Source organism: Rhinopithecus bieti, unplaced genomic scaffold, assembly GCF_001698545.2.
Source record: "Rhinopithecus bieti isolate Rb0 unplaced genomic scaffold, ASM169854v2 scaffold_6782, whole genome shotgun sequence".
NCBI lineage: Eukaryota > Metazoa > Chordata > Mammalia > Primates > Cercopithecidae > Rhinopithecus > Rhinopithecus bieti.
The window spans coordinates 1,575,823-1,603,212 of record NW_016805866.1 but is presented as its reverse complement, the minus strand read 5'-3'; the positions used below and the strand labels follow the sequence as shown (position 1 = coordinate 1,603,212).

The following is a 27,390-nucleotide window of genomic DNA, read 5'->3' as shown; positions in this document are numbered from 1 at the left end:
TTTTTTTTTTTGAGACGTAATCTGGCTCTGTTGCCCAGGCTAGACTGTAGTGGTGCGGTCTGGGCTCACCGCAACCTCCATCTCCGGGGTTCAAGCGGTTCTCCTGTCTCAGCCTGCGGAGTAGCTCGCCACCATGCCTGTCTATACATTTAAAAAAAATATTTTAAGTCTTCAAAATCTGGTGTGTATTTTACGTGCATAGTATATGTCAGTTTGACCTGGCTAGTGCTAGAGCTCAGTAGCCATGTGTCTAGTGACCACTGTACTGGACAGCACAGAGATAAGGTTAAAACTTCGGCAGTTTCACATTGGCATACATAAATTTGGTTGTGCCTATGACTCATGGGTTATGGTGGCTGTTTTGTTAGAAGAGTGAAGTGTGCAGTGTACCTATGTTCTCTCAGCTTATCTTGTCTGCCATTGCATAACCGGAGTCTCCTTGAACTGTTTCTTGACAATTTTATTTTGATTAGCTTTTTCAGAATACCTTTTTTTTTTCTTGAAATGGTTTATAGATGTATTCCCAGATCTACCTTTTATGTAGACAACTCCCAGTTCTCTGGATCACTACCTGTGGGTTCTTAGAGATTGCTGCGAAAGGAGTCACGAATAATTGAAAACATTTCTATCCATAGCTCTTTCCTACAACCAAAGGCATTTTACTTTTATTTATTTAATTGTAGCACTGAGTATGGGAAGAATATTTATTATAAATATTTAATATATATTATAAAATATTTCCTTTAGGAGTGTTAGACTGGCTTAGAAGTACAATTGGGTCACCACACTCAGAAGTAACATGTTAACTGTATTACCTGACTTAGTTACCAACTTTTAGACATGCTCATGGCGTAGTACTTTTGGCTAGACTTGGGCTGCGGTTCACACTGGAGCATGAACTCTCTGGCAAGCCCCAGGGATGACCAGGCATGGATGGAAGTCACCAGTGACAATATGTTGGCTGGGCACTTGGATGTGAAGAATTGTAGTGAGGTCACTTGGGCTTTTGGATGATTCTAGGAGCATTTTCTCTGTTCTGTGTTATGCCATAGTCTGTACATAGGGACCTAATTTTCATATTTCATTATTTAAAAATGTTTAAAGTTGTAGGTATGTCTTACCCCTTGTTTCATTTATTTGTAGGTGGTTTGGGGAAAGTATAGGGGCAACCAAAGATCATCTGCTTGACTAGGCCCTTTGCCCTGAACCTCATGAAGAAATGATAGGAGGCAGACATATGTGCTTAAAAAGAGCGTTGAGCTCAGAGAAGAGCAACTCAGAGTTTTGGGGGTGTGCTTTGTAAGTATGCTTTCTCCCTGAATTTCGGAGATAACACATGTTTTTGCATATTTATGGTGGAAAAGACTATGCCAACAAATAGAGTTTTGGAAACAAGAAGCCCCTTTCTAATATATAGTATAAAAATAAAGTATAGAATGGTTGTGTATACAATGTTACAAACATTCAGATGAACAAACTAGTTAAGTTGAGATGTCCTTAACCTTAACAAAAGCAACAGTGATGCAGCTGTTTCTATTAAACAAGAAAATGAGAACCTATTTTGTCTCAGGCACTCTGTCAGGCACCTTTTACAGGCATTATATAATTCCTTTATCAGGCTTTTACAAAGGAGGCAGTTGAGTCTCAGGTTATTTGGTTTGTTTGGGATTCTGGAGCCAAAAGAGTGGTCATTGTTTCCAGGTCTTCTGACTCCAAATTTCAGTCCCACCCACTGCCAAGGGGCTTCATTGCTGTCTATAAGTGCCCTCTAATAGAGTTTGATTCATATTCAACATTTTTGGGTTAAGTGTACCATATATGGCATAGTGTGTAGTTATTCGTCTCTTTCTTTCAATGTTCAAAAAGTTATATTATCTTTCTTAGTTTTTTTTTTTTTAAATATAGTGGTCCTTATATTATTATTGAGGTAAGAGATCATTGTAATTTGTGATTTCCATAAATAAATTCAACATGAATTATAATTGATAAGGGTGTAATGTTAAAAGCTTAAATTTACAACACAGATATAAAAATTCTGAACCTTTTTTTGGATTTCATATTGTGCTTCAATAAAAGGTTCTGAAACATAGAGGGGAGACACACTGTGGCCTTGCAATACTAACACTGTGTGGTGGGGTGCGGTGGCTCACACCTGTAATCCCAGCACTTTGGGAGGCTGAGGCGGGCGGATCATGAGGTCAGGAGATCGAGACCATCCTGGCTAACATGATGAAACCCAGTCTCTACTAAAAATAAGAAAAAATTAGCTGGGTGTGGTGGCGGGCACCTGTAGTCCCAGCTACTTGGGAGGCTGAGGCAGGAGAATGGCGTGAACCCGGGAGGCGGAGCTTTGTGCGCCACTGCACTCTAGCCTGGGCAACAGAGCAAGACTCTATCTCAGAAAAAAAAAAAAAAAGAATACTAACACTGTGTATAAGATCAATGGTGTACAAGTTTTATAGGATTAGGCCAGGTGCATTGACTCATGCCTGTAATCCTACACTTTGGGAGGCCAAGGCAGGAGGATCGCTTGAGCCTAGGAATTTGAGAATATCTTGGGTGACATAGCAAGACCCCTTCTCTACCAAAAAAATAAAAAAATTAGCCAGGCATGGTGGCATGCGCCTTTGGTCCCTGCTACTCAGGAGGCTGAGGTGGAATGATTACTCGAGCCCAGCAGGTCGAGACTGCAGTGAGCTGTGATCACACTGCTACACTCCAGCCTGGGTGACAGAGTAAGATGCTGTCTCAAAAAAAAAAAAAAAAAAAAATTAGAATTAAATAATTTTAGAGCTGGATGGGGTCCTATTGGGATAATTTGGTCCAGAAATTTTGGAAATAATATAAAATAATCTAGATTTATTAGATTATTAAAACTGTATTAGCATGTATATTATAGAATACACTATCCATGTAATGTCTCTGGGTTGAATCTGATATGAAGTAGTTTCAATACATTCATACTGTTGTATAGTGTGTTTTTTTTTTGGTAACAACGTAGTGTTACAGGTCAGCACTTAGGATTCAACCTTGTCTCTTTTAACAGATACATAGTATCCCAGTGATTAGATACGTTTAATGTATTCTTATCCAGTGGATTTATATTTTTTTCTTACTCTTTTACAAGTATAAAAAAATTCATTCACTCTGTTGCCCCGGGTGGAGTGAATGAATGTGCTCATGGATGAATGGATGAGTGAATTAAAATTTCTGAAGAATTTCTACAGTGAAATTCTTATGCATATGTCTATACATAAAATATATCTATATATCTATATAAATATCTTCTTTTCCTAGGATAATAGTCATAGAAATAGATTTTCTGAGTCAACATCTATGTGTATTACATATTGATTGATTGAGACAGGGTCTCGCTGTGTCACCCAGGCTGAAGTGCAGTGGTGCGATCTTGGCTTACTGCAGCTTCTACCTCACAGGCTTGAGAAATCCTCTCACGTCGGCCTCCCGAGTAGTTAGGACTACAGGTGTGCACTACCACACCTGGCTAATTTTGTTTTATTTTTTTTTAGAGACAAGGTCCCACTATGTTGCCCAGGCTCATCTCGAACTCTTGGGCTCAAGCAGTCCTCCTCCCTTGGCCTCCCAAAATACTGTGATTACAGTCATGAGCCACTGCGCCTGGCCTGTATTATTTATTTTTACTTGTATTGCCAGGTTTTTCCAGAAAAGCTAATGTAGCTTTTTTTTTTTAATTTTAATTTTTGTGGGTACATAGTAGATATACATGTTAATATAGATTTTTATAGTTAATACTCTTACAACAAGGTATAACTTTGCTGACCCTGTGAGTGAGAGGTTTTTTTATCTGTATAAAACAGATAGACAAGAATATCATTTTATTATTTTAATTTGCAATTATTTAGTGAAATAACAAATAGCATTTGTTAAGGTCATTTGATTTCTGTGAATTGTCTGTTTATATATCTTTTGAGTCTTTTACAACTGGACTGTTCTTTTCTTGTGTTTTGAAAGAGCTGATTAACCCTTTGGTTCCCATATAATGCAAATATTTTGTGAGTTTTCTTTTAGTTTTTAAATCTTGTTTCTGGTATCTTGTCATCACTAATTATGAATGACCCTAAGAGGCTTATCAGGCCTTTATCAGATATGCACACTTCTCTGAAATTTCTATAATGCTGGTGCTTGGAGTATTTGGGAGATGGGAATATTTGTGGTTACATGAATCCATTTAATTCATTCTGATAAACATCTTCCTTCCCTTCCCTCTCTCCCTCCCTTCCTTCCTTCCTTCCTTCCTTCCTTCCTTCCTTCCTTCCTTCCTTCCTTCCTTCCTTCCGTCCGTCCTTCCTTCCTCTCTTTCTCTCTTTCTTTCTTTCGAGATGAAGTCTTGTTCTGTCACTCATGCTGGAGTGCAGTAGTGTGATCTTGGCTCACTGCAGCCTTGACCTCCTGGGTTTGAGTGATCCTCCCACCTTGGTCTGTCAAAGTGTTGTGATTGCAGGCATGAGCCACAGTGCCTGGCTTGATAAACATTTAGAATCTACTCTGCCGACAGGGTTTGCTATGAAACAGGTGCTGTGAATGGATGAATAAGTGCTTGTGAATGAATGTGCTCATGGATGAATGGATGAGCTTTAATTCTCTGCTTCCAGGCACTGGTCCATTTGATTCTGCCTCCTGCTCTGAGGTGCTGGACCAGGGTGGACTCCTGATGAAATCAGAGCAAAAATACAGCCTGGAACTGAGCCTGCTAGGTTTTGGTTGTGGAATAGAGATGTCTGTGTGGAAGAAAGCTTTCTACTTTTTTGAGTTTGGGCAAGTTAACTTTTGGAAGCTGTTTCCTTGCCTGTAATATTGGTTACAGCTATGTTTACTCTACAGGGCTGTTGTTGGGGTTAAATTAGTTAATACAAATAAAGTGCTTAGAACAGGGCCTGGCACAGAAACGGGCCATTTAATTGTTGAGTTATTAATATTATTGCTTATTTTTGCTTCTACCATGATGACTGCCACCACCACTACCATCATTATTGTATTCTTTAAAAACGATTAATTTCTGTTTCACTTAAGCTAGCTCATGTGTGTTCTGTTTTTTTGGGGGGACTCACAGCCTCAATTACAACAATAAGTACTTTATTCTTTTTTTTTTTTTTTAGACAGAGTCTCACTATGTCACCCAGACTGGAGTACAGTGGTGCAATCTTGGCTCACTGCAACCTCTACCTTCTGGGTTCAAACAATTCTCCTGCCTCAGCCTCCCAAATAGCAGGGATTATAGGCGCTCAGCACCACACCCAGCTAATTTTTGTAGTTTTAGTAGAGATGGGGTTTCACCATGCTGGCCAGGCTGGTCTTGAACTCCTAACCTCAAGTGATCCACCCTCCTCAGCCTCCCAAAGTGCTGGGATTACAGGCATGAGCCACTGTGCCCACCCAAGCCCTTTGTTCTTATCAGTTTATTTTGCTTTTAGGGAAGAGTACCTTTACTCACTGGTATACCTGTTTTTTTTTTGTTTTTGTTTTTTTGCCTTTTCGCCACTGCCATTTACATGTAACAAGTGTATTGATTTAAAAGTTGAGTTTTGGAAATAGTCTTCTTATCTGGATTTGAATCCTGGCTCTGCCACTTAAGCTACTTTACTTCTTTAAGCCTTAGTTCTCTTTTCTATAAAATGGGGATGATAATAATAATGTTATGAGGATTAAATGAGAGAGCGTACGTAAAGCACTTAGTACAGAAATTAGTCCATAGAAAACCATACATCAATAGCTATTATTATTTAAATAAAGTTGAACATTATTATGCTTTTGTATAAATGTAAGCAAGTAATATATCATAGTCTTATAATTTTACAGAAAAAGCAAACTCCAACAAATTTTCTTTTCTGTCTTGGTTTATGTATGTTTCCAGTTGTGGGGTCTCCTAGTTATCTAGAAGGTTGCTTTAAGGTGTGGTTTGAATCCAGGCTTTTCTAGCTGCTTAACTACTGGAAGTCTTAGTAGTTCTTCATTTGCAAAAAAGGGACTACTTTGTTCATTTGAGAAGTAAACATTGTATGTGCCAAACACTAAGACACTATTCTGGAGCCTGGGAATAGATAAACAAGAGCTAGTATATGCCCTTGGGGAGGTTAGAAATCCTCTTTGTAAGGTTGGCCTGAGGTTAAGCCAAGCTTTGCAGAGATACTTGACTGTATGCAAAGTACCTTTCATACTGAGGTGCTCAGGAAATGGTGATTCTCGCGTTGGTACCTCTGATGTTCTGATTTCTAGCTATGTGCTCCAATCGTTAAATCCAGTATGTTTCTACTTTATCGATGTTTTAAAAAACGTTTCCTATCGATACCTTTAATTTTAAGGTCTGCTCAATAAACTTTTGCCAAAGGATGGTCTTTGAGTTCTTAGGCAAGAAATCATTATCTTCTTCCTGACCCTTAAAATTGGCTGTGCCATAGTTTGCTGAACCATCTGGTACTGCAAAGCAGTTTTAGGATGAAGGCCATTATTTGTGTAACTTATTAAGACAGGAGGCTTGAAAGCTGGGAATTAACTGCAGAGGGTGGGGAAAGTATGTCACAGTGTTTGCAGTAAAGAAGTGTAGCAAACTCTCAGCCGGTGGTTGCACAGGACTCTCAACAATAAGTGCCTTGCTTGCATGGATCCTAATGGTAGATAGGGCTTGTCTGAAGTCTGCCATCTTATTTCTTGTATATTGGACCTGCCTGGCATCAGAACCTCAACTATTTTGCAATCTGAGGCTTATTTCCCACACATAAATATTCCTCTCTAGCTACTAATCTCTTTCTTTCTTCACATATCCAGACTTCCTAAAAGAATGATTTATACACAGTGCTTCTGCTTTTTCACCTTCTGTTTTCTCCACAACCTGGTATCATCCTCACCTAAGCCGTTTTACTGAGACTGCTTTTGATACAGTCACTAGCATTTCCAAAGGATACTTTCTGTTCCTTTTCCTACTTGACATATTTGTTGCATTCATCTCTCAGTTAGAGTTCAGTCAGCATTTGCCCCTAAACAGGCGAGACAGATGTCCCACAGTAATTTTAACAGGGAAAGTTTAACATACAGCAGCAGTTGGTAAACCATATCCCATGGGCTAAATTTAGCCTACCACAGGTCAAATCAAGCGACCCCATTCATTTATAATTGTCTGTGCTTTTGTGCTACAGCTGGCAGAGGCTAATAGTTGTGGCAGAGAAAAAGTTTGCTGACTCCTGATATAATTAACTATAAGGGGATTATCTGTAAAAGGACAGAGATGACTCTAAAGAATCCCCTGGGCTGTGAGAGAGTGCCCAAAGGAGGTATAAACTTGGAGGGGGCTCTCTTCAAGGCTGGGATTCAGACCTTGTTGGAGAAGGTGTGGCTATAGCCCCCTGAGTGGTGGAGAGACTTGCTGAGTTACTGGGTCATAGCTGATCCACAGTTGCTGGACAAGGAGGGAACACTGTTCCTAATTAAAGGCTGAGTGATGCTGGAAAGCAGGGAACCACACCACAAATGATGGGCAGGAAACACCTCTCCAGGATGCTGGTAGGGTGAAGCAGGGGGATTGACTGTGAGGGTGTCTGTCAGATTCACTAAGAATCTGAGTAGGGGTTGGGTTACTGAAACTTGATGGGAAGCTGCCCAATACAGGTACTGCTGACACTTGATGGAGTTGAGTACCACTGGATATCCCTCACACAGGATGCTGAAATGAAAATGCAACAAACGGAAAACATGGAACCAGAAAGAGAAGCCCCTTCCTCCTGCAGTGTCCTTTTAAAAAATCATTATTATGATTATTATTATTTTTGGTTTCAATAGCTTTAAGGCAGGGGTCTCCAACCCTTTTGGCACCAGAGGCACTTATCATGGAGGACAATTTTTTTACAGATTGGGAGGCAGAGAGAAGGATGGTTTCGGGATGATTCAAGTGCATTACATTCATTGTGCACTTTATTTCTGTTATTATTACACGGTAATATATAATGAAATAACTATGCAACTCACCATAGAGTCAGTGGGAGCCCTGAGCTTTTTTTTCCTGCAACTAGACAGTCCCATGTCGGGGTAATGGGAGACAGTGACACCCAAAGTGTGTTGCTTATGTCCATTCTACTCTGTCGTATCATTTTGGTTGCTGTCACTGCAGAAAACCCTGCTTCACAAAGATAGGATGTTGGCAATGGAAGCAGGCTTTCTGGTGCACAAGGCAATCTCAGGATATTTTGCCTTGACTTAAATCCAGAACATATAGAGGTTTGAAGTTGTTTCACACATACTTTTAAGGCCAGAGTCATTTGCAGTCTCAAGAAGTTGATCCTCTTCTAGCATGGACAAAGTTGATTCACCTGGTTTATTTACCAGTGGGTTGCGGAGCCATTTCTTCCCAATTTGGGGATCTTTGGTGGTTGAGAAGTATGTTGGTCTGTTCTCATGCTGCTGCAAAGAAATACCCAAGACTGGGTAATTTATAAAGGAAAGAGGTTTAATTGACCCACAGTTCCACATGGCTGCGGAGGCCTCAGGAAACCTACAATCATGGTGGAAGGGAAGCAAACACGTCCTTCTTCCCATGGCATCAGGAGAGAGAAGTGCCAGGCAATGGAGGAAAAGCCCCTTATAAAACCATCAGATCTTGTGAGAAGTCACTACTGTCACGAGAACAGCATGGTGGGTAACTGCCCCCATGAGTCAATTACCTCCCACCAGTCTCTCCCACGACACATGGGTATTACGAGAACTACAATTCAAGATGAGATTTGGGTGGGGACACAGCCAGACCATATCAGGAAGTAATGCTCAAACTCCTTTGAAAGCTGAGATAGATGATCATACACCAGCTGGGAGAAAGGAGGCCCTGGCTCAGTCTCTTTCAAAATCTCTGCTAATATTTGAAACATGTCAAAACTCCCAATGTTCACTGGTTGCCCCCATAAATCTAGTTTGGTTTTGAATGCATCCACTTTATCTGCTGATTAGTGAACACAGTTGCCATTTTCCCATGAAGGGACAGATAGAGTTTGTGGAGCAGGTTGAATTTGAATATGTCACACAAGTAAACAAGTTTTGCAACCCATTCCGTGTCACTGAAATGTGCTGCCAGTAGTGACTATTTCTAAAAGAGCTCTCTGGAGCGGCTCTTGTAACTCAAAAGCTCTGGCCAGTGACCTACCTTTAGAAAGCCATCTCACTTCTGTGTATAAGAGATGACGTGTGTACTCCGCATCTATCTCCTCACAGAGCTGCAAGAACAGACATGAGTTAAGGGCATGTACTTTAATGTGACTGATAATTTTAATCACATCCTGCAAAACATTGTTAAGTTCAGGTGACATTTTTCAGCTACCCAGCATTTCTCCATGGATGACACAGTGCATAGACTCATATTCAGAAGCACTCTCTTTGACTTGAGTAGTGAAACCAGCAAGCCATCCAGTCATGGCAGCTGCTTTGTCTGTGCACATACCGATACAAAATGGCCAATTTGGTTTTCCTGATATGTAATCATTCGAAGACTTTAATAGTTCTGCAGCTGTGGTGTTGGTTGGGAACAAAAGTACACATCACATCATCATGTACATCCTCCTGAAAAATATATCGCATAAAAACAAGCATTGGTGCCTTATTGTCAACACTGATAGGCTCATCAACCTGGACTACATACCACGATGACTCATTAATCCTCTTTAACAATTGTAACTCAATATTCTCTGTTATTTATCAATTCATCTAGTTGTAGTGCTAGCCAAAAGAGGAACATGTGCCACCTTTTGAACTGCAGTCTCTCCTAAAAGTTCACGACAAATGTCCTTAACAGCAAGCAGGTCAACTCTTCACCAGTAGTAAAGGACTTCTTAGCTTTAGCAATGTGGTTAGCCACTAAGAATGATGCTCGCAGTGCACATGCATTTGATGAAGTGGTGACCTTCAATAATTGCTTCTGTTCTTCGTGTTCATGTTTTCATGTTTTTTCCTTTGAAAAACTCCAAAGACTTGTCTTTTAATGCAGGGTGCATGGTCTCCATGTGGTGAAGCAGTTTTGAAGATTTCATGGCTTTATTGCATAGCTGGTCACCACATATGCAAAGCAGGCTTGGAGAAGGTGAATCACCTGTTGCAATGAACTCTTAATTTAAGTAGGACTCTTGGTAATTTTTTTAAATATAGTTTTCTTTTTTGTTGGCACTTTTAGCATCTTCTGCTGTCCCGTCATTGGGTCTTTCCTCCTTTTCAAAGAAGCTCTCCAGTGACGTTTGGTTTTTACTCATTTTGGCTAGGGTTAGCTTGTGGGCTTACCAAAACAGTGACTGAGACAAGCGCATAGTGCAGGAAAGAGGTATGGACAGAAGTGGTAAATAAAAGAATGGACGGGCCACGTGCAGACTGAAGTAAGTATCAGATTCTGACTTAAAGCCTGCCGCCAGATGCAGCTTGTCACTTGCTACTCACTGTAGGGTTTTGATATGAGTCTGCAAGCCATAGATTTACTACGGTCTCTGTGCAGTCAAACCTCTCTGCTAATGGTAATCTGTATTTGCAGCCGCTCCCTAGGAATGGAATCACCACCTCAGCTCCACCTTGGGTCATCAGACATTAGATTCTCATAAGGAACACACAAACTAGATCCCTCGCCTGCACAGTTCATAGTAGAGCTTGTGCTCCTAGGACAATCTAATGCCACCGCTGATCTGACAGAAAGTGGAGCTCAGGTGGTAACACAAGTGAAGGGGGGCGGCTGTAAATACAGATGAAGCTTTGCTCACCTACCCACTGCTCACCCGCTGCTGTGCATCCCAGTTCCTAACAGGCCATGAACTGGTAGTGGTCCTTGGCTCATGGCTGGAGACCCCTGCTTTAGGGTATAAGTGGTTTTTGGTTACATGGATGAATTGTATACTGGTGAAGTCTGGGATTTTAGGCACCTGTCACCTGAGTAGTGTACATTGTACCCAATGGGTAGCTTTTCATCCCTCAACCCCCTCTCACACTGCCCCCTTCTGAGTCTCCAGTGTCCACCCTACCACTCTGTATGTCTTTGTGTACCCATAGCTTAGCTCCCACTTATAAGTGAGAACATGAAATATTTGGTTTTTGATTTCTGAGTTGCTTAGAATAATAGCCTCCAGTTCTAACCAAGTTGCTGCAAAATACATTATTTTGTTCTTCTTTATGGCTGAGTAGTATTCCCATGGTATACATATGTACCACATTTTCTTTATGCATTCATCAATTGATGGGCATTTAGGTTGATTCCATATCTTTGCAATTGTGAATTGTGCTGTGATAAACATAGATGTGCAGCTGTCTTTTTGACATAGTGACTTATTTTCCTTCGGGTAGATACCCTATAGTGGGATTCCTGAATCAAATGATAGATCTACTTTTAGTTCTTTGAGAAATCTCTGTACTGTTTTCCGTAGAGGTTGTACTGATTTACATTTCCAGCAGTAGTGTATAAACATTCTTTTTTCATTACATTGATACCAGTATCTGTTGTATTTTGACTTTTTAATAATGGCCATTCTGCTGGAATAAGATTGTCTTATTGTGGTTTTCATTTGCATTTCTCTGATTAGTGACATTGGTCTTTTTTTTCATATTTGTTGGCCATTTGTATATCTTCTTTTGAGAAATGTCTATGTCATTTGCCCACTTTTTAATAAGATTACTTTTTTTCCCCAATATGTTTGAGTTCCTTGTAGATTCTGGATATTAGTCCTTTGTTGGATACATAATTTGCAAGTATTTTCTCCCATCCTGCAGGTTGTTTATTTACTCTGATGATTATTTCTTTTGCTGTGCACAAATTTTTTAGTTTAATTAGGTCCCATTTATTTATTTTTGTTTTTGTTGGGTCTTAGTCATAAATTTGTTGCCTAGGCCAATGTCCAGAAGAGTTTTTCCTAGGTTTTCTTCTTAAGTTTTTGTAGGTTTAGGTCTTAAATTTAAATCTTGAATCCATCTTGAGTTAATTTTGTATATGTAGAGAGACAGGGATCTATTTTCTTTCTCAGGAAGACCTATGATTCTTAGGTTTGGCCATTTTATGTAATTCCATATTTCTTGGAGATTTTCTTCATATCTTTTCATTCTTCTTTCTTTATTTTTGTCTGATTGATTTACTTAGAAAGCCTTGTTTTCGAGCTCTGAAATTCTTTCTTCTTCTTGGTCTGGTCTAGTGTTAAGAGTTTTTGCTGCATTTTGTAGTTCCCTAAATGTGCCTTTCACTTCCAAAAGTTCTCATTTTTTTTTCTTTGAAGTGTCTATCTCTTTAGAACATTTTTCATTCATGTTCTGAATTGTTTCATTGATTTCTTTATGTTGGTTTTCACCTTTCCCTTTTATCTTCTTGAATAACTTAATAATCAATCTTTTGAATTTTTTATCTGGTATTTCAAAAATTTCATCTTGGTTTGGATGCATTGCTGGACAGTTAGTGTGATCTTTTGGGAGTGTTATGGAACTCTGTATTTTCATATTGCTAGAATGATTTTTCTAGTTTCCTTCTTATTTGGGTAGACTGTTTCTTCTAATTATTTTGAATTTGTTTTGATTGGACAGGGATTTTTAAGAACTTTCTTCTCCCCCCTGCCCTGCCTTGAGGGTATGACTTTAATGTTTATAGTTGATTGTCACCTAGTTTTGGCTTTGGGTGTTTCAATGCCAAAGACTCTGTATGAATTTCCTGGTTATAGAAAATCTTTGCGTGATGGCTTTCTCTGATGCTGGTTATAGTAGCAATGTGCTGGGTTTGTGAACAGGTTTACTCTCTCCTGTGGGGCTGGAGTGAGAAATCTTATGACGCTTACCTCATTCCTCAGTGGTATGCACTAAAATTTTTTTTTCTTTTTTCTATTGTTTTATTTACTGGGTTGAACAGTTCAGGCTATAGGCCAGTAGGAGGTACCCATGGTGAAAAACAGCTAAAGCGGTTGGGTAAATGCAGTATCCCAGTGGTGGGCAGAGGCCACAGCCTTGACAGAGATGGCTGGGGAAACTCTCAGTGAAATGCACTGAGGTCTTTTTGTGGGCAAGGGAGGGAGCCACCACAGCCTCCCTTCCGGGCCACCGGGAAAGTGATCCATCTCCCAGTCACACCCTGCACACTCTGCTCTGACTATTCCCATTAGACAGGCACCTCTTTTCATCTGTGTAGAGGGGGATTGTGACTCTGGCTCTCTTGCAAGCCTGAACCTGGAGGACACTCCTCTTGTGGGGATGCAGCCACTCTGAAGTGTTATGGAAAGGCTGTCTACAGATGCACCCATGCTATGCTCCTGTGGGAGGAGCCCCAGCTGTATCTGCAGTGCTGAGTGAGGGGGAGAAAAGTCCCCTTCTCCAAGATCCTTCATGAGCACCAAGGCTGCCTGACAATTGGGGTAGAGCCGCATACTTTCCCTACTGAGCCCAGCACTGCACCTGTGCCTCTGCTGAAAGAAATTTCCCACAAGTGGAAAGTTCAGGGACTCAGAGCCTGCAGTCTGGTTTCTTTTGTCCGACGGAGTGTCTGCCCTCTTAATGTGGTATGCTCCCCCTTACCCTAGGAGTAGCAGTTTCTGAGGGCCAGACTACTATGAATCTTGCTGCTGCTCTGGTTCTAGCCACCTCGTGGGGCTGCCACACTCTAGACTGGTGCTGGAGAATGTCCACAAGGGATCCACTGCTGTGAACTGTCCTCCAGTTTCCCAACAGTGAGTACTAGCATGGCTCTAATGGGGGTGAGAGGAGAGTGACACACTCTGTGAGATTTCCTTGGTTATAAATAGCCTTAGCGTGTTGGCTTTCTCAAATGCCAGCTGTAGTAGTAATGTACTGGGCCTGTGGACAGACTCAAGGCCTCCTGGTTAACCAGGGTGATGCAGGCAATGGTGGTAGCTGAGGTCATGCATAACGTTTTCTCTTCCTGAGCACCATGATGTCCCTGCAGATATTGTAATGGGCTGTGCTGGTTTGCTTCCAGCCTGTAGGTAGTGCTTGCAAAAGAGCACCAGTTGCACTATTAGTGGTGGGAATTGTGCTTGCCTTATGTTACCCAGGGGAGGTACTCTGGTGTCTCAGGCAATGGGTGGGGACCATGAAGCATGTAAAAGTCTCTGTCGTGTTAGGCTACCAGAGTAGGTGGATGGGCAAAGCTAGTCGGAGCTGGGTCAGGCAAGTTCACACTCTGGCTCCCCACATTCGAGTGCAAACAGTGGCCCCGATAGGGATTAGAGGACAGTTCCCTGGTCACAGGGGTAATGTTCCAGGGAGGAACACAGCTACCTCTGCTGTACAGAAAAGTCCACAAGGGGAAGGATGGGGTGGCAGGTGGCAGTAAGCCCCTCTTAGCTCCCATGAACTTGGCAAGGCAGATCTCATACCCACGGTGTTAGCAGTAGCTAGCTGGGTTCCAGGCAGCCCTCAAAACTGTCCCAAGCCGTAAGTGTTCCCAACTGACACAGAAACCAGCTTTTAGGTCATGCACCTCCTGGTCAGCCCGTGAAGTAGAAGCTCCCAGGTCCTGTGCCTGCAGCTCTAGCACACTTTCTGCCCACCCCTCGGTTCTGACCAAGGGCGTTTGTCCCCACTAAAGATTATATCACAGGTCTCAGTTGGGAGCTTCTCTCAACCTGTGACCACTGCCTCAGTTAACCAGCAGACTTCAGGTGAGGTCCCTGGTGAGGTAGGATCAGGAATGGCTTACCTCTGTCCCTGCTTGGGTCTGGGAGTAAACATGGTTTGATGCTGCTCCTTTTCATAAAACCTCACTGCTCACTAAGTCAGCACCAGCGCTGAGTAGGGTTAAGGTGTTCTCCTGTGGCCTGGATTGCTCGGCTCCCCAGTGGGAGAGTGTATCATGGAGGCAGTCTCTCCCCACTCATGCTCTGGCAACTACCAGTTTTCCTCCTGGTTTATCGTGTAGACTACTGCCCACTGCTTCTTTCAAAGGGTTTGTGGTTTCTTTCAGTGTTTTTAAGTTCCTGTGTTGCTTCTTGGAAGAAAGTTCGTAGCATGACTTTCTGCACACTATTTTGTTTTTCCAAGTGGGAGAGGCATGCCAACGATGCCTCCATTCCACCGTCTTGGAGTTAAAACAACAACAACAACAACAACAACAAAAAAACAACCCTTCCAATGCTTTCTATGACAAAGTTTAACATTATGCTAGCTACAAAGGAGAAATATTTAAAGACCTTAGCTCTATTTGTGAAGAGCAGACAATGAAGGATGGATTTGGAGTTGGAAGGCAATTCATTGATTACTGAGAAATTGTAACAGTTTTTTTTCTTGCTGTTTTGAAACCCTTCTTTTTATAACTTCTGTTATACAGTTTCCCCTAGTTTTCCACCTACTTTTCATGTTTCTTCTCAATCTCATTTGCCACCTCCTCTGTCTGCTTTTTGTATATTGGAGTTCTTCCAGGGTTTTCTTTGGTTCTACTTCCTTTCTCACTGTGCATTTTTTTCTTGGTGATCTTATCCACCCCTATACTGATGACTATCAAATATTTCCTTAGACTCACATATCCAGTTGCTTATTAGACATCTTTAGTTTGGTATTTCCTCCCTGAAATACAAATTGATCCTCTCTTTGTAATTGAAGCTTAGACAAGTTCAATTTAGAACATACGTTCTCCTAAAAGCTCTTTCTTTTCATTGATTTCTTTGCTCAGTTTAATAGTTCAGCATCCATCCAGCTACCAAAACCTGGAACTTGTGATTCATCTTTTACTCTTTTACCTTGCCCTCAGAGTTAATTCATCCCTGCTACACTTCATCTCCGCTGCCAGTGGCTTAGGTGCCCACCATTCATTACCTAATAGATTGCAACAGCCTCCCAGCTGTTCTACTGTTGATGCGCTTATTACCATGTTACTCCCCACTCAGGATTCTTCAGTTTTTTTTCTTTAGTTATAGTAGTGGCTTTCAAGTGTTTTTATTTTCTTTTGAAAATAGTAGAATCATTGAAAAAAACCCATGAAACCATAGCATGAAAATCAGATGAGGACAGAACTTCCCTGGTAGAAGGATGCAAGAGCTGAGCTTATTTGGATCCTGTCTACTTTTCTCTGAGACAGTTTTTAATTGGATCCTATTTCCTTGTCTCATCCACCTGTCAAACTTATGTGCATCCTTCAAGATGAGTGGAAAAATCCTAACCTGGCTCCCCAAGGATTTTGTTGTATTACTTAGCTCACCATTTATAATACACTTAAAAGTCTTTCTCTCCTGTCAAAGACTATGACTTATTTGTTTACTTTGATCTTTCATTTCTAAATGTAGTGACAACTCATTACATGATGAAAAATCAATTTAAGTATCTGATTCTGTTTCCTAATGTATTATGTTCACTAACATAACAGAACTGACTGGTGGACTGGACAGTTTTTGATTTTGATCTTTTATAAATTTGCCAAAAGGCTTTGAGCAGATGAAGTTACAGAAGAGCACCGATGTAAAGAAGACAGGTACAATTGTTAACTGTTTCTACATGGTAATGTCTGCTGGCTTGTTAACTTTTTCACTTGAAGGATGAGGCAAAGCTCTCAAGTCCTACAGCTATTGAAACTCTATTAGTCCATTTTCACACTGCTTTAAAGATACGACATGAGACTGGGTAATTTATAAACGAAGAGGTTTAATTGACTTACAGTTCCGTATGACTGGGGAGACCTCATGAAACTTACAATCATGGCGTAAGGTGAAGGGGAAGCAAGCTTGGACCTTCTCATATGGTGGCAGGAGAGAGAAGAGTGAGGAGTGAAGAGGGAAGAGCCCCTTATAAAACCATCAGATCTTGTGAGAACTCACTATCATGAGAGCAGCATGGAGGAAACTGCCTCCATGATCCTGTCACCTCCCATCAGGTCTCTCACTAAATGCATGGGGATTATGGGGATTACAATTTAAGATGAGATTTGGGTGGGGACACAAAGCCTAACCATATCAGAAACAGTAAGACATACATTCTCAAATTTGAACTTTGTTAATGATTAAGTGTAAAATACACTCTCAATTTTCCCTTACCCGCTACATATCAACACAATTACCTTGAACATCTTCTTTGAGGACAATTACCTTGGACAGGGACAGCTGAGGCACTTGGAGGCCACAGAAGCAATCACCTACTTAACATGCACTAGTCAATCTTTGTGAAATATCACCCCTGATGCTGGGTGCTTATCTTTTATGGAACAGCTTGCAAATCCTAATTGTTTTAAACTGGCTCAGAGGAAAAGAGATTTGAGGATCAATAAATTACAGCTCTCATACATACAAATGTGCATCATTATAATGAAGACAATCTGATGGCTCTTTAGGTCAAATAACAAAAGAGGTGGACTTGAGTTTGTAAAGGCTCATTGCCAATCCTCTTATTACAAGGGTTGAATGCAGTTTTACTCTCTTTAGTTGCAGTATTCAAGTTTGCATATGGGCATTTGTTTTAGATGGATAGATCCTCAGTGGGAGTGAATTGATGAGGATTCGTTATTTGCTCTGGTGGCTGTATTTTTTCTTTTTAAGGTTCATTAAGACAGAAACGACAATATTTATGCCTTTAAATACTGATTTGTTAGGAGCAGCTAAATAAGCTATTCTAAGAATTGTAATATCAGACCCAGAGCTTGCTCTAAGATTCCAGACTTTCTCCCAAGGTCAGCCATCTTAGTCTGCTCTAGAGATTTGGAAAAAGCTCACGTCTGAAAAGTAGACAGCACAAATGTTGTTGCTTTCTTGTTAATAAGAAATTTTGTTGTACCAGCAGGTGGTAGTAAGCTGCAGAAGAGTGTTTACTGTTTTTTCTCCAGTTGAAAGAAATACCTACCTTTCTCAGCTTTAACCAGAATTTAGGTATTTCTATTTCTTTAAATTGTTATTCAAGAGTTTGGTCATTCTTCAAATTTAGCAGTTCTTCCTTTTCTTTCATCAGTGTGTGATGCTGAAATTTCTTATGATAATGAGGGTAAATTTCTTATCTAATTGAACTTTTTTCTTTTAAATCTTTAAAGACAATGATGAAGATTTTTCTTGAGCATACATAAATGTTTTTTTCTGCTAGTCTTAATAATTCTTCTTTGGGCTTCAAATTATAATAGTGATTAAATATAACTTGTGAACCATTTTTAATTTGTTTTCCAAAGTAGAATTTGATTGCATAGGTGATGTTGCTACACATTAGTATATTTTTATATCCTCCAATTTTTACATTCATTCTAGTATTTTAGAATGTTTCTTTAAGTGAGTCATCTTTGAATCTAGTAACTGCACTTCAGTAAAACTACAAAGAGAAAATAATATAAATTAAAAGAAATTTTCTTTTAATTCATAAACTCATGATAAATGTTTCCTTTGGTCAGTGAATGCTCTTCAGTGTGAAATAGTAGAGATTGGCCCTGTGATCGGCTCATTTCTTCAGCTCATCAGTTGGTGAGAACTAGTGGCATGGCCCTACCTAGGTAGATGCCAGGGGACTAGGAAATAAGGTCAAGAAGTTGCCAGAGAGGAAAAGGACACAGTTACCAAGAAAATGGAAGTTCTGAATATACAGCTTTTATTTAATTAAATTTTCTGGGTAGACAGCCTGTTAATCTGCTGTCAGCCTATTAATCTGCTATCTCTGAAGAGATCTATAAATTTGTTTAATTTGTTTTTGTTTCTTTTAAGCACACATTATAGTTTTCTCTCTGATTATACATTAATGCAAATCATTGTAGAAAATTCATGAAATGTAGGAATTTTTTTTTTTTTTTTTTTGAGATGGAATCTCGCTCTGTCGCCCGTGCTGGAGTGCAGCAGCGCAATCTCGGCTCACTGCAACCTCTGCCTCCCGGGTTCAAGTGATTCTCCTGTCTCAGCCTTCTGAGTAGCTGGGATTACAGGTGCATGCCTCCATGCCTGGCTAATTTTTGTATTTTAGTAGAGATGGGGTTTCACTGTGTTGTCCAGGCTGGTCTCGAACTTCTGAGCTCAGGCAATCTGCCTACCTTGGCCTCCCAAAGTGCTAAGATTACAGGCATGAGCCACTGTGCCCGGCCGGAATGTTTTTGAAAAAACAAATCAGCTATAAACTCTAGATAGTAAATCTATTTTTGTTCCGTTTCTCCCCACTCCCCCTCTATCTCTGCCCTTCCCCATACCTCTAAATTTATATATTGGTTGTCCTAGCTTATTTTTTGTTGTTTATAAGAGAATACCTGAAACTGGGTAATTTATAAAGAAAAGGGCTTTCTTTCTTTCAGTTACGGAGGCTGAGAAGTCCAAAGTTGAGGGGCTGCATCTGGTGAGAACCTTCTTACTGGTGAGGACTGTCTGCAGAGGCCTGAGACAGCATAGGGTATCACCTGGTGAGGGGGCCAAGTGTACTTCTTTGGTCTCTCTTCTTATAAAACCACCAGTGCCCACTAATCCATTACTCTGTGTATAGATTAATCCATTCATAAGGGAGGAGCCTTCATGACCCAATCACCTTTTGAAGGTCTTACGTCTCGATACTGCCTCATTGGGGATTAGATTTCAACGTGAATTTTGGAGGGGACATTCAAACCATAGAACTGGTCATTTATATACACATACAGATAACATATAACATTTATTATGAAATTGGAATTCATGCCTTTATCCCGTGCTTTGTCATTAAATGTTCTTCAGAAACAAATTTTTTAATGTCTGTTCATTGTATAGATATACCTTAGTTTAACCATTCTTGTATTTTGAAATTTGAGAATTCAAGTTGTTTTATTTTGCCTCTATTACCGTAAATATTTTTGTATATAAATTTCTGTGTGTATTCTGAATGATTTTATTAGGAGAAATTTTTGGAAGTGTAATTACCAGGGCAAAGGTATAAGCTCTTCTTGATACTTATTACCTGCTGACATCCAGACAAGTTATTCAAATGTGCATGTTCCCATTAGGAAAGTGTAGAAGTGCTCCTTCCCCTACAACCTCGCTAACCATAGATGTTACCATTTAACAGAAAACAATTACATAGTCTAGAAAAGCATCTTATTGTTTAAATTATATTTCTTAGATTATTAGGTTAAATGTCGTTTCATGGCCCTGAATATTTGTTTCCTTATGTGACCACTCTCAATATGTTTTTATTGACATGAAATGAAATAATAGGTAAACTTTAATTGAGGAAAATATTTTCAGAGGCCTGGTCAGTTTTCATTAATGCCAATGATACTACTATTTACCATTCTTTTCTAAAATTAGTTTTTAGTTATAGTGTAAAATAATACATTGTTAATGACAAAAGAAGAGTGCATAATTGACGCTTATTGCTTTGTACTTTTCTTTTTGAGTCAGTTATATTAAGGGGCTCTCAGGATTTTCATGGCCTTCCATGTATTCTACTGTAGGTTCTGATTATGTGGTGTGAGCCTCTTGCCAACTTCAGCGGCCACTCCATTCTCATCTGCTTCTCCCTCCATCAGTCCTGTGTCTGGGGTGTAGTGGTGTTGGCTGATGATAGATTGGTGACTCTTGGTAAGGATGGACTTCTGCCACTATAGCTGCCTTCTGTGTTGTGGCACGAAGGGTTAGTTAGGTGCTCTGTTAGTTAGCTAAGGGAATCATGTTTGACCTTGTGTTGTCAGTAATAGTGGAAGAAAATGCCAGGTTTTTATCAACAGTGAAAATAATCTAACTTCTATTTTTTATTGTAATGAGATTTTAAAATTTTACTTAGTTTTACATTTATGAAACGTATGTAATTAAAGCCCTTAGATAGTTGCTGAATGTTTCATATGCTTAAAAAAAGCCATGCAAATTTCTCAGATATATCTCATCTTAAATCTTGATGTCTCTGCAGGAGTTCCATCAGATGCAGGAGTCTGAACATCTTTTATTGCTTACAGTAACTTAACTTTATAGCTGAAGACTTTGTGTGTATGCTAGTGAAACTCATGCCGGAACGTGTGATTCTGTCTTAGTAAAAGTATGTAATCCTAGTGGGGGTAAGTGAGAGATCATTCTTTTTTCTTGTATTATATGACTGTTGGAGATAATTTATGTTTATGTTGTTCTTAATTTTATTTTATACCAGTAAGATTTTCCGCTTTAGAGTTAAATTCAGATGCCCCCATATCTTTACTTGTTAATATTTATCAATTCAGTGCAGTGTGTTTTTTATAAAAAAAGACTTTGAGGTACCCATGCCTGTGGGAATAGTATAAAAACAGCCTGGAGAGTTATACATGAAATCATGCTAGTGATTATCCCTGGGAAAATGGGGCAGGAGTAGTACTGGGTGAAGGAGGGGTGGCTGGAAGGTACTAAGACTTTATTTACAGTGTTCTAAATATTTTACTAAAAACTCTCAAAGGTACATCTGTCAGAATGATAGTATTTATTAGTTCTTAGTGGTAGATACATGCATGTTTACTTTATTAGTCTGTACTGTTTTATATCTTAAATATTATCCCCAAATTTCAGTTATAATTATTTTTAGTCATCTTGAAACTTAAATTGTCTACATAGTAGAAGTGTCTGACATGCCATTTATATCTGGTGAAGTTGTCTTCAGATAACTGATTATTATTAAAATTTTGATACTCTTAGAAATATCACGTTATCTCAAAAACAGTTATTTTGTTTCTTGTTCTCATTAACAACTGTTATAGTAAGCACATTGGCTTTTCAATATTAACTTTTATTCTGCCTGATTTCTTATCTTCAGTGATTTATTAACTTCAATCTAGTTTCCACAATTATGACTTGTTAAAATGAAAATTGTTATGCTTTAAGCTATAGAATTTTGATATGAAAGAGACAGATGCCAGGCATAATTATTATTTTCTCTTATATAAAGGATAAAAGGAATAAGGAAACAGAAATCCCTTTATCTGGGACCCATGGATTGATTTGTTTCAGGGCTTTATTAAATGTATTAGTATAGATATGTCACTTAGTTTTTTTCCTGGTGCCTAGTTAAGATTTTTATATTATTACTTGATATTTCCCTTTTTTCTTGATATTTTTATGCTAACATGAAATGAAAGGGAGTTGAGGAGACTATAGACACATGTAGGCTCTGGCCGGCACCTGCAGTCTTTAGCACTTTTTGTTAATTGTTAAGATTGTTAACTCTTCGGATAAATGGACAGCAGAGCACAGTGGGAAGAACATAGTATTAAGGACAGAGAAAGCCAGCTGAATCTTAGTTTTGCATTCTACTTATAATTACTGTAGGGAGTTGCATGTTATTTTATATCTGTTAGCTGTAGCATATCCCCTATAAATTGGGGGTTAATAGTGTTCGCTTTAATAAGTTGTTATGAGAATTAAATTGGGTTGCTTTACATAAGCATCTGCGTAGTAACTGGCAGAATAGCAGGTTCTTACAAAATGTTGATCTTTTCCTGCCTTCACGAATGGGAAATGCTTGATGGGAAGTACTGTAACTTAGAGTGAAAGATGTTAGGTTACGTGGCGTAGACTTATGAGATGCATACAAGTCATTTCCTGAGTTTAAAAGGTGAACATTATATGTAAGATGTCTTTTCTTCTAAAGAAAATACTTTTTTCCTTTGGACTTAAGCAATTGTGAGCCAGGAAAAGCAAAGCCAAGCAGTTGCTTCAGTCTTAATTTCTTGTTCATGTTTCCTTATGGTGGGAGGGAGTGACACCATGGGTACTATACCTTTGTACTTATACGTAGGAGAAGACAGGCAAGAACCAGAGAAGACAAATGCAGAAGGAAGTTAAGAGCTCTGGGCAGAGGAGAAGCATGGGTGTTCTCTAACCCTGTCTTAGCTAGTGTGAATAAGTTGGATATTTCACTGATTCTTTTTTTTGATACAGCAGTAACAGACTATATTTCATTTTAAAAAACCTAAGCTTATGGCAAGGTTTCTTGCTTGTTTATTTATTCATTTAGTTATATTTCATCTAATATTTTAAAAGCACAATTGCTTTCATTAAATGCTTTAGGACATGTACACGTTTAGCAAATTCTCTTTATTTTCTCCTTAAATGTATGATCAGTGTACTTCCAGATGCATTCAGAATATAGATCCTGGAAGTCTAAGATACTCTATTATTCAAGAAATGTTTCCTCAGGAGACTGAGGCAGGAGAATCGCTTGAACCCGGGAGGCGGAGGTTGCAGTGAGCCAAGATCACATCACTGCACTCCAGCTTAGGTGACAGAGTAAGACTCCATCTGAAAAAACAAAACAAAAAAAAGAAATGTTTTATCACACTGTATTGAATCAGCCAGCAAAATGGCCATGTAGATTTTAGAAATATTCTAGCAATTAATGTTAAAGTAACATTAACCCACCATTAAGTAGAAAATGAAATTATTGGGATACTCAATACACTTTCACTTTTATCAGTTGAGTTTCTCTGATGGTTCTTTGTTCTGAACTTATTTAGTTTCTTCAACTTCTGTTAAAAGCTTTCCTGAAACTTTTGAGATTCTCTTGCATGAAATAATTTTTTAAATGCATTAAATAGAAAACTGAGGTAAGGATGGAAGAAAAGCATGTTTAGAGAATTATCTACTGATGCCTATACTCAGGATGTCCGGCTTTCTATTTTGGTGGAGATATTGAAGATGCCACCTTCTCGCGTATCTGTTATTGTAGAATTTGGACCTGTATTACAGCATTTGTTTAATTCTACTGTATTTTAAATCAAGGTGCATGAGAGTTGTCAGTGTACACTGAATGAGACCGTCTTATTGTAGGTCATGCTGTGTGTCTTTACCTATGTTCTTATAGTAGAGTGGACATTAGGCAAATATTAAGATACCTGCCGTTCTAACTTTAGACAATACCTGTGTTTTTCTCATCTACCTTACGGTGTTGTTGGTAGGATTAAGTGAGGTACTTTTAAAATTTGGAAGCATTGGATGAATCCAAGGGATTATTATCACTGGACTTGTAAACATGACCAAAATCATATCTGAGGAATTGCTCCCTTAAAGCAGAGAAAACAAAGGAGGGAGAATTCCATGGGGAAGTGACTTCTTGTGTTTTTAAGCTATGTATGTAGAAATTACAGTGTACAAAATAACTAATGGGTTGAACATCGACAAGAGATCAAAAGTAAACAGTTATATTAGTCTTATTTCTATGCTTTTTCCTGTTTCATTAACCTTGACCTATATTTATTTCAAAGGATTTGTGTACATCAATGGCAGAATCATCCAGCGAATCAGATCACTTTCGCTATCGTGACCGATTGAGTCCATGGGCTGCCAGATCAGCTCACAGGGGAGCTCGAAGTCTTCCTACAGTAGAAGTTACCGAGAAGGTCAACACTATAACAAGTACTTTACAGGTTAGTTTAACAATGGTTGCATTTAATAGTATTTAAATAGTTTGAGCTGCTTAATAGTTTCAGTCAGTGGATTAATTTTCTTGCTGCTGTAACAAATTACTGCAAAGCTAATGTCTTAAAACAACACAAATTATTATCTTAAAGTTTCATATGTCAGAAGTCAACACTGGTCTCATTGCGTCTTGGAGTGTTGGTTGGGATGTGTTCCTCTCTGGAGGCCCTAAGGGAAACATCTATTGCTTTGCCTTCTCTGGTTTCTAGAGGCTGCTCACGTTTCTTGTCTTGTGGCTGCCTTCCCTCATCTTCAAAGCCAGCAGGGAAGGGTTGGAAGGGTCAAGCCCTTCTCACATCCTATGACTTTACTTCTCCTGCCTCCCTTTTCCTTTTTTATGGATGTTGGTGATTTCATTCGGTCCACCCAATAATCCAGGAGAAACTCTCCGTCTAAAAGTCTTCAGTGTAATCACATTTGCAAAATCCCTTTTGCCATGTAAGGTATACATACACAGGTTGCAGGGATTAGGACTTGGATATCTTTGAGGGCCACTATTCTGCCTATGACAGATAGTTGGTAAAGATATTTGAAATATGTGATAGGTGATGGAGAGTGTTTTAGGATAAAGCAGTATTTCTAAATAAAATATTGTGAGAGTGAAACCAGTATAAATGATGATAGTTTAGCTTCTCATGGGCATGTGCCTTTAGAGAAATTGCTCATTTTGGTGAGGTAGATTATTTGTGGATGAAAATAAAGAGACTACATTTTGATGTAGAGGATAATTTTTGCCAGTATTTGGAGGTTTGAGTTAAGGCATTTTGCTTCTTTTCTTAGAAAGGGCTTTAGAAAAGAGGTGGGGAAGGGTAACATAGCTATATGGGAAAAAAGAAAACTTAGAATGTATTTCCTACTCATTAATCCCTTACCTTTGCCTTAGCCTGGCTAAGCATGGATTTTGGCTTTTAATTGCTTTGGATTAGTATGCTTAGATAAGAAGAAGATAATTTTTGGTGGCGAAGGCATGCTTTGATTTGAAAACCAGAAGACCTATCCTTTTTAAACTTATTTAAAGTAACATCATGGGCTGGGCTGGGCATGGTGGCTCATGCCTGTAATCCTAGCACTTTTGAAGGCTGAGGTAGGAAGATCACTGAGCCAGGAGTTTGAGACCAGCTTTGGCAACATACGTAGACTCTGTCTATACACAAATTAAGAAAAAAAAAAATTAGCTGGGCATAGTGGTGTGTACCTGTAGTCCCAGCTAATCAGGAAGTTGAGGCAGTAGAATTCCTTGAGTCCAGGAAGCTGAGGCTGCAGTGAGCCATGATCATGCCACTTCGCTCCAGCCTGGCTGGCTGAGCAAGACCCTTTCTGATCAATAAGTAAGTAAGTAAGTAAGTAAAGTAAGCAAAATGTAAGTAAAGTAAGATAACAATGCAATTTTGCAGTATGATTTCTTGTACTTTCCCAACAATGAGACACATTAATAGGTATATATTTTTGAAAGAAATATCTTGATTAATCTCCCAGGTAAAATCTAGCATATTTAGATGAGAACCATTTCTATTGTGATTAAAATTAAGTTTGTTGTTTTTCTCCTCATCAAGTTCTGAGGTAAAAGAATAGTTGAAATAACATTGATCTTAATGATTTTCTTCTCTCGCACACAGTCTACTATATTTGCTGTTTCAGGATTCCTTTTCTATAAAGAGAGTGTGAATTGGTTGAGGGGCACAAATTGAAAATTGTGATTGTGAGAATTAATGGTTTGTTGCCAACTTACTAGGGAACCTTGAATAAGGATTTACGTTATGTGCTGCAGATATTACACAAGTAAATTGCAGTAGGATTTGAGTTTCTCTCAGTGGTGTTAAGATTTACTTAATATGTATGAAGTACATTGATATTCAACTTAGCCATGATAAAATTTATACATTTTACAATGTATAAATTGACTTAGTTGATTGACATCCTACTAAGATCGATTAGGAAAAAAGTATTTGGAATAATTAATTCAGTCAATTTTCTTTCTCAGGATACCAGTCGGAACCTGCGACAAGTGGACCAGATGCTTGGACGATACCGAGAATACAGTAATGGCCAGGCGGGTGCAATAGAACATGTGAGAAACTACATATGTTTGCATTTTCTCCTACCTAATATTTTGGGAACAAAGTGTTTTGGGGAATGGGGATGTGAGCTAAAGGAAATAACCATTGTGAAGCGCTTTAGATTTTAAACTAATTTATTGTTTTATAGTTTAAATTTAGGTTAGCTTGTCAGATGGATTGCTAGCTAGCTTACATAAATTAGATTCTATTGAATTTGAAGGCTTTACATCAGAGAGAGAGAGGAATTCAAGACATGAATTTAATGGAGACTTGGTAAACTTGGGCCATGGAGAAACCCCTCATGCAGAGTTAAGAATTTCAAGGATGGTTTATTTTAAAGTAGTAGGTGTTCATTGTTAAAACAAAAAATGAAAATTCCTCTCTCAAAGCCCCTTTTAATTTTTTAAAATTTCAGTTGCTTTAGTGGAACAAATGGTTTTTTGGTTTCATGGATGAATTGTATAGTGGTGAAGTCTGGGATTTTAGTGTACCTGTCAGCCACAGAGTGTACATTGTACCCAATAGTTTTTCATCTTTTACCCTGCTCCCAGCCTTCTCCCTTCTGAGTCTTCAATATCCATTATACCACTCTGTATCCCTTTGTGTACGCATAGCTTAGCTCTCATTTATAAGTGAGAACAAGTGGTTTTGTTTTTCATTCCTTAGTTACTTCACTTAGGATAATGGCCTCCAATTCTATCCAACCTTCCTTTGAGCCCCACTCAAAAAAGAGGTAACAATTTTGAGAGCTTCATGTTTCCAAACATTTTCTATGTATTTACAAGCATATGTACGATTTGCTTTAAAAATGGAATCATATTAAATATAATGTTATACAATGTTTTAAAATTTAATAATGCATATCACTTTCCATGTAAGTTTGTGTAGCACTACTTCGTTGTTTTGAACGGTTATACAGTATTCCATAGTATGAATGTATCTAGTTTTTCTTCTTGTTATAAACATATAGCAATGACCATTATTATACACACCTATATATATGTCTTTGTAATCCTGTA

The 27,390-nt window shown here is 38.9% G+C and overlaps 1 protein-coding gene across 10 annotated transcripts in view; it reads left to right on the top strand.

Moving 5' to 3' along the window:
• Positions 1–27,390, top strand: part of CEP128 (centrosomal protein 128) — a 483,382-nt gene that overhangs the window by 1,213 nt on the left and 454,779 nt on the right. For 5 of the 10 annotated variants that reach the window (XR_001885973.1, XM_017873838.1, XM_017873845.1 and 2 more), the window contains exons 2-5: positions 1,144–1,299; positions 20,788–20,932; positions 24,101–24,262; positions 26,296–26,382. Coding sequence is in view for 9 of the 10 variants with exons in the window: in XM_017873838.1 (XP_017729327.1) it covers positions 24,116–24,262; positions 26,296–26,382 (234 nt within the window). In the remaining variant the exon portion in view is untranslated. Of the gene's footprint in view, positions 1–1,143; positions 1,300–13,603; positions 13,683–20,787; positions 20,933–24,100; positions 24,263–26,295; positions 26,383–27,390 lie in introns of those variants that run through there. The other 5 variants (XM_017873839.1, XM_017873841.1, XM_017873844.1 and 2 more) reach the window with 5 other exon arrangements.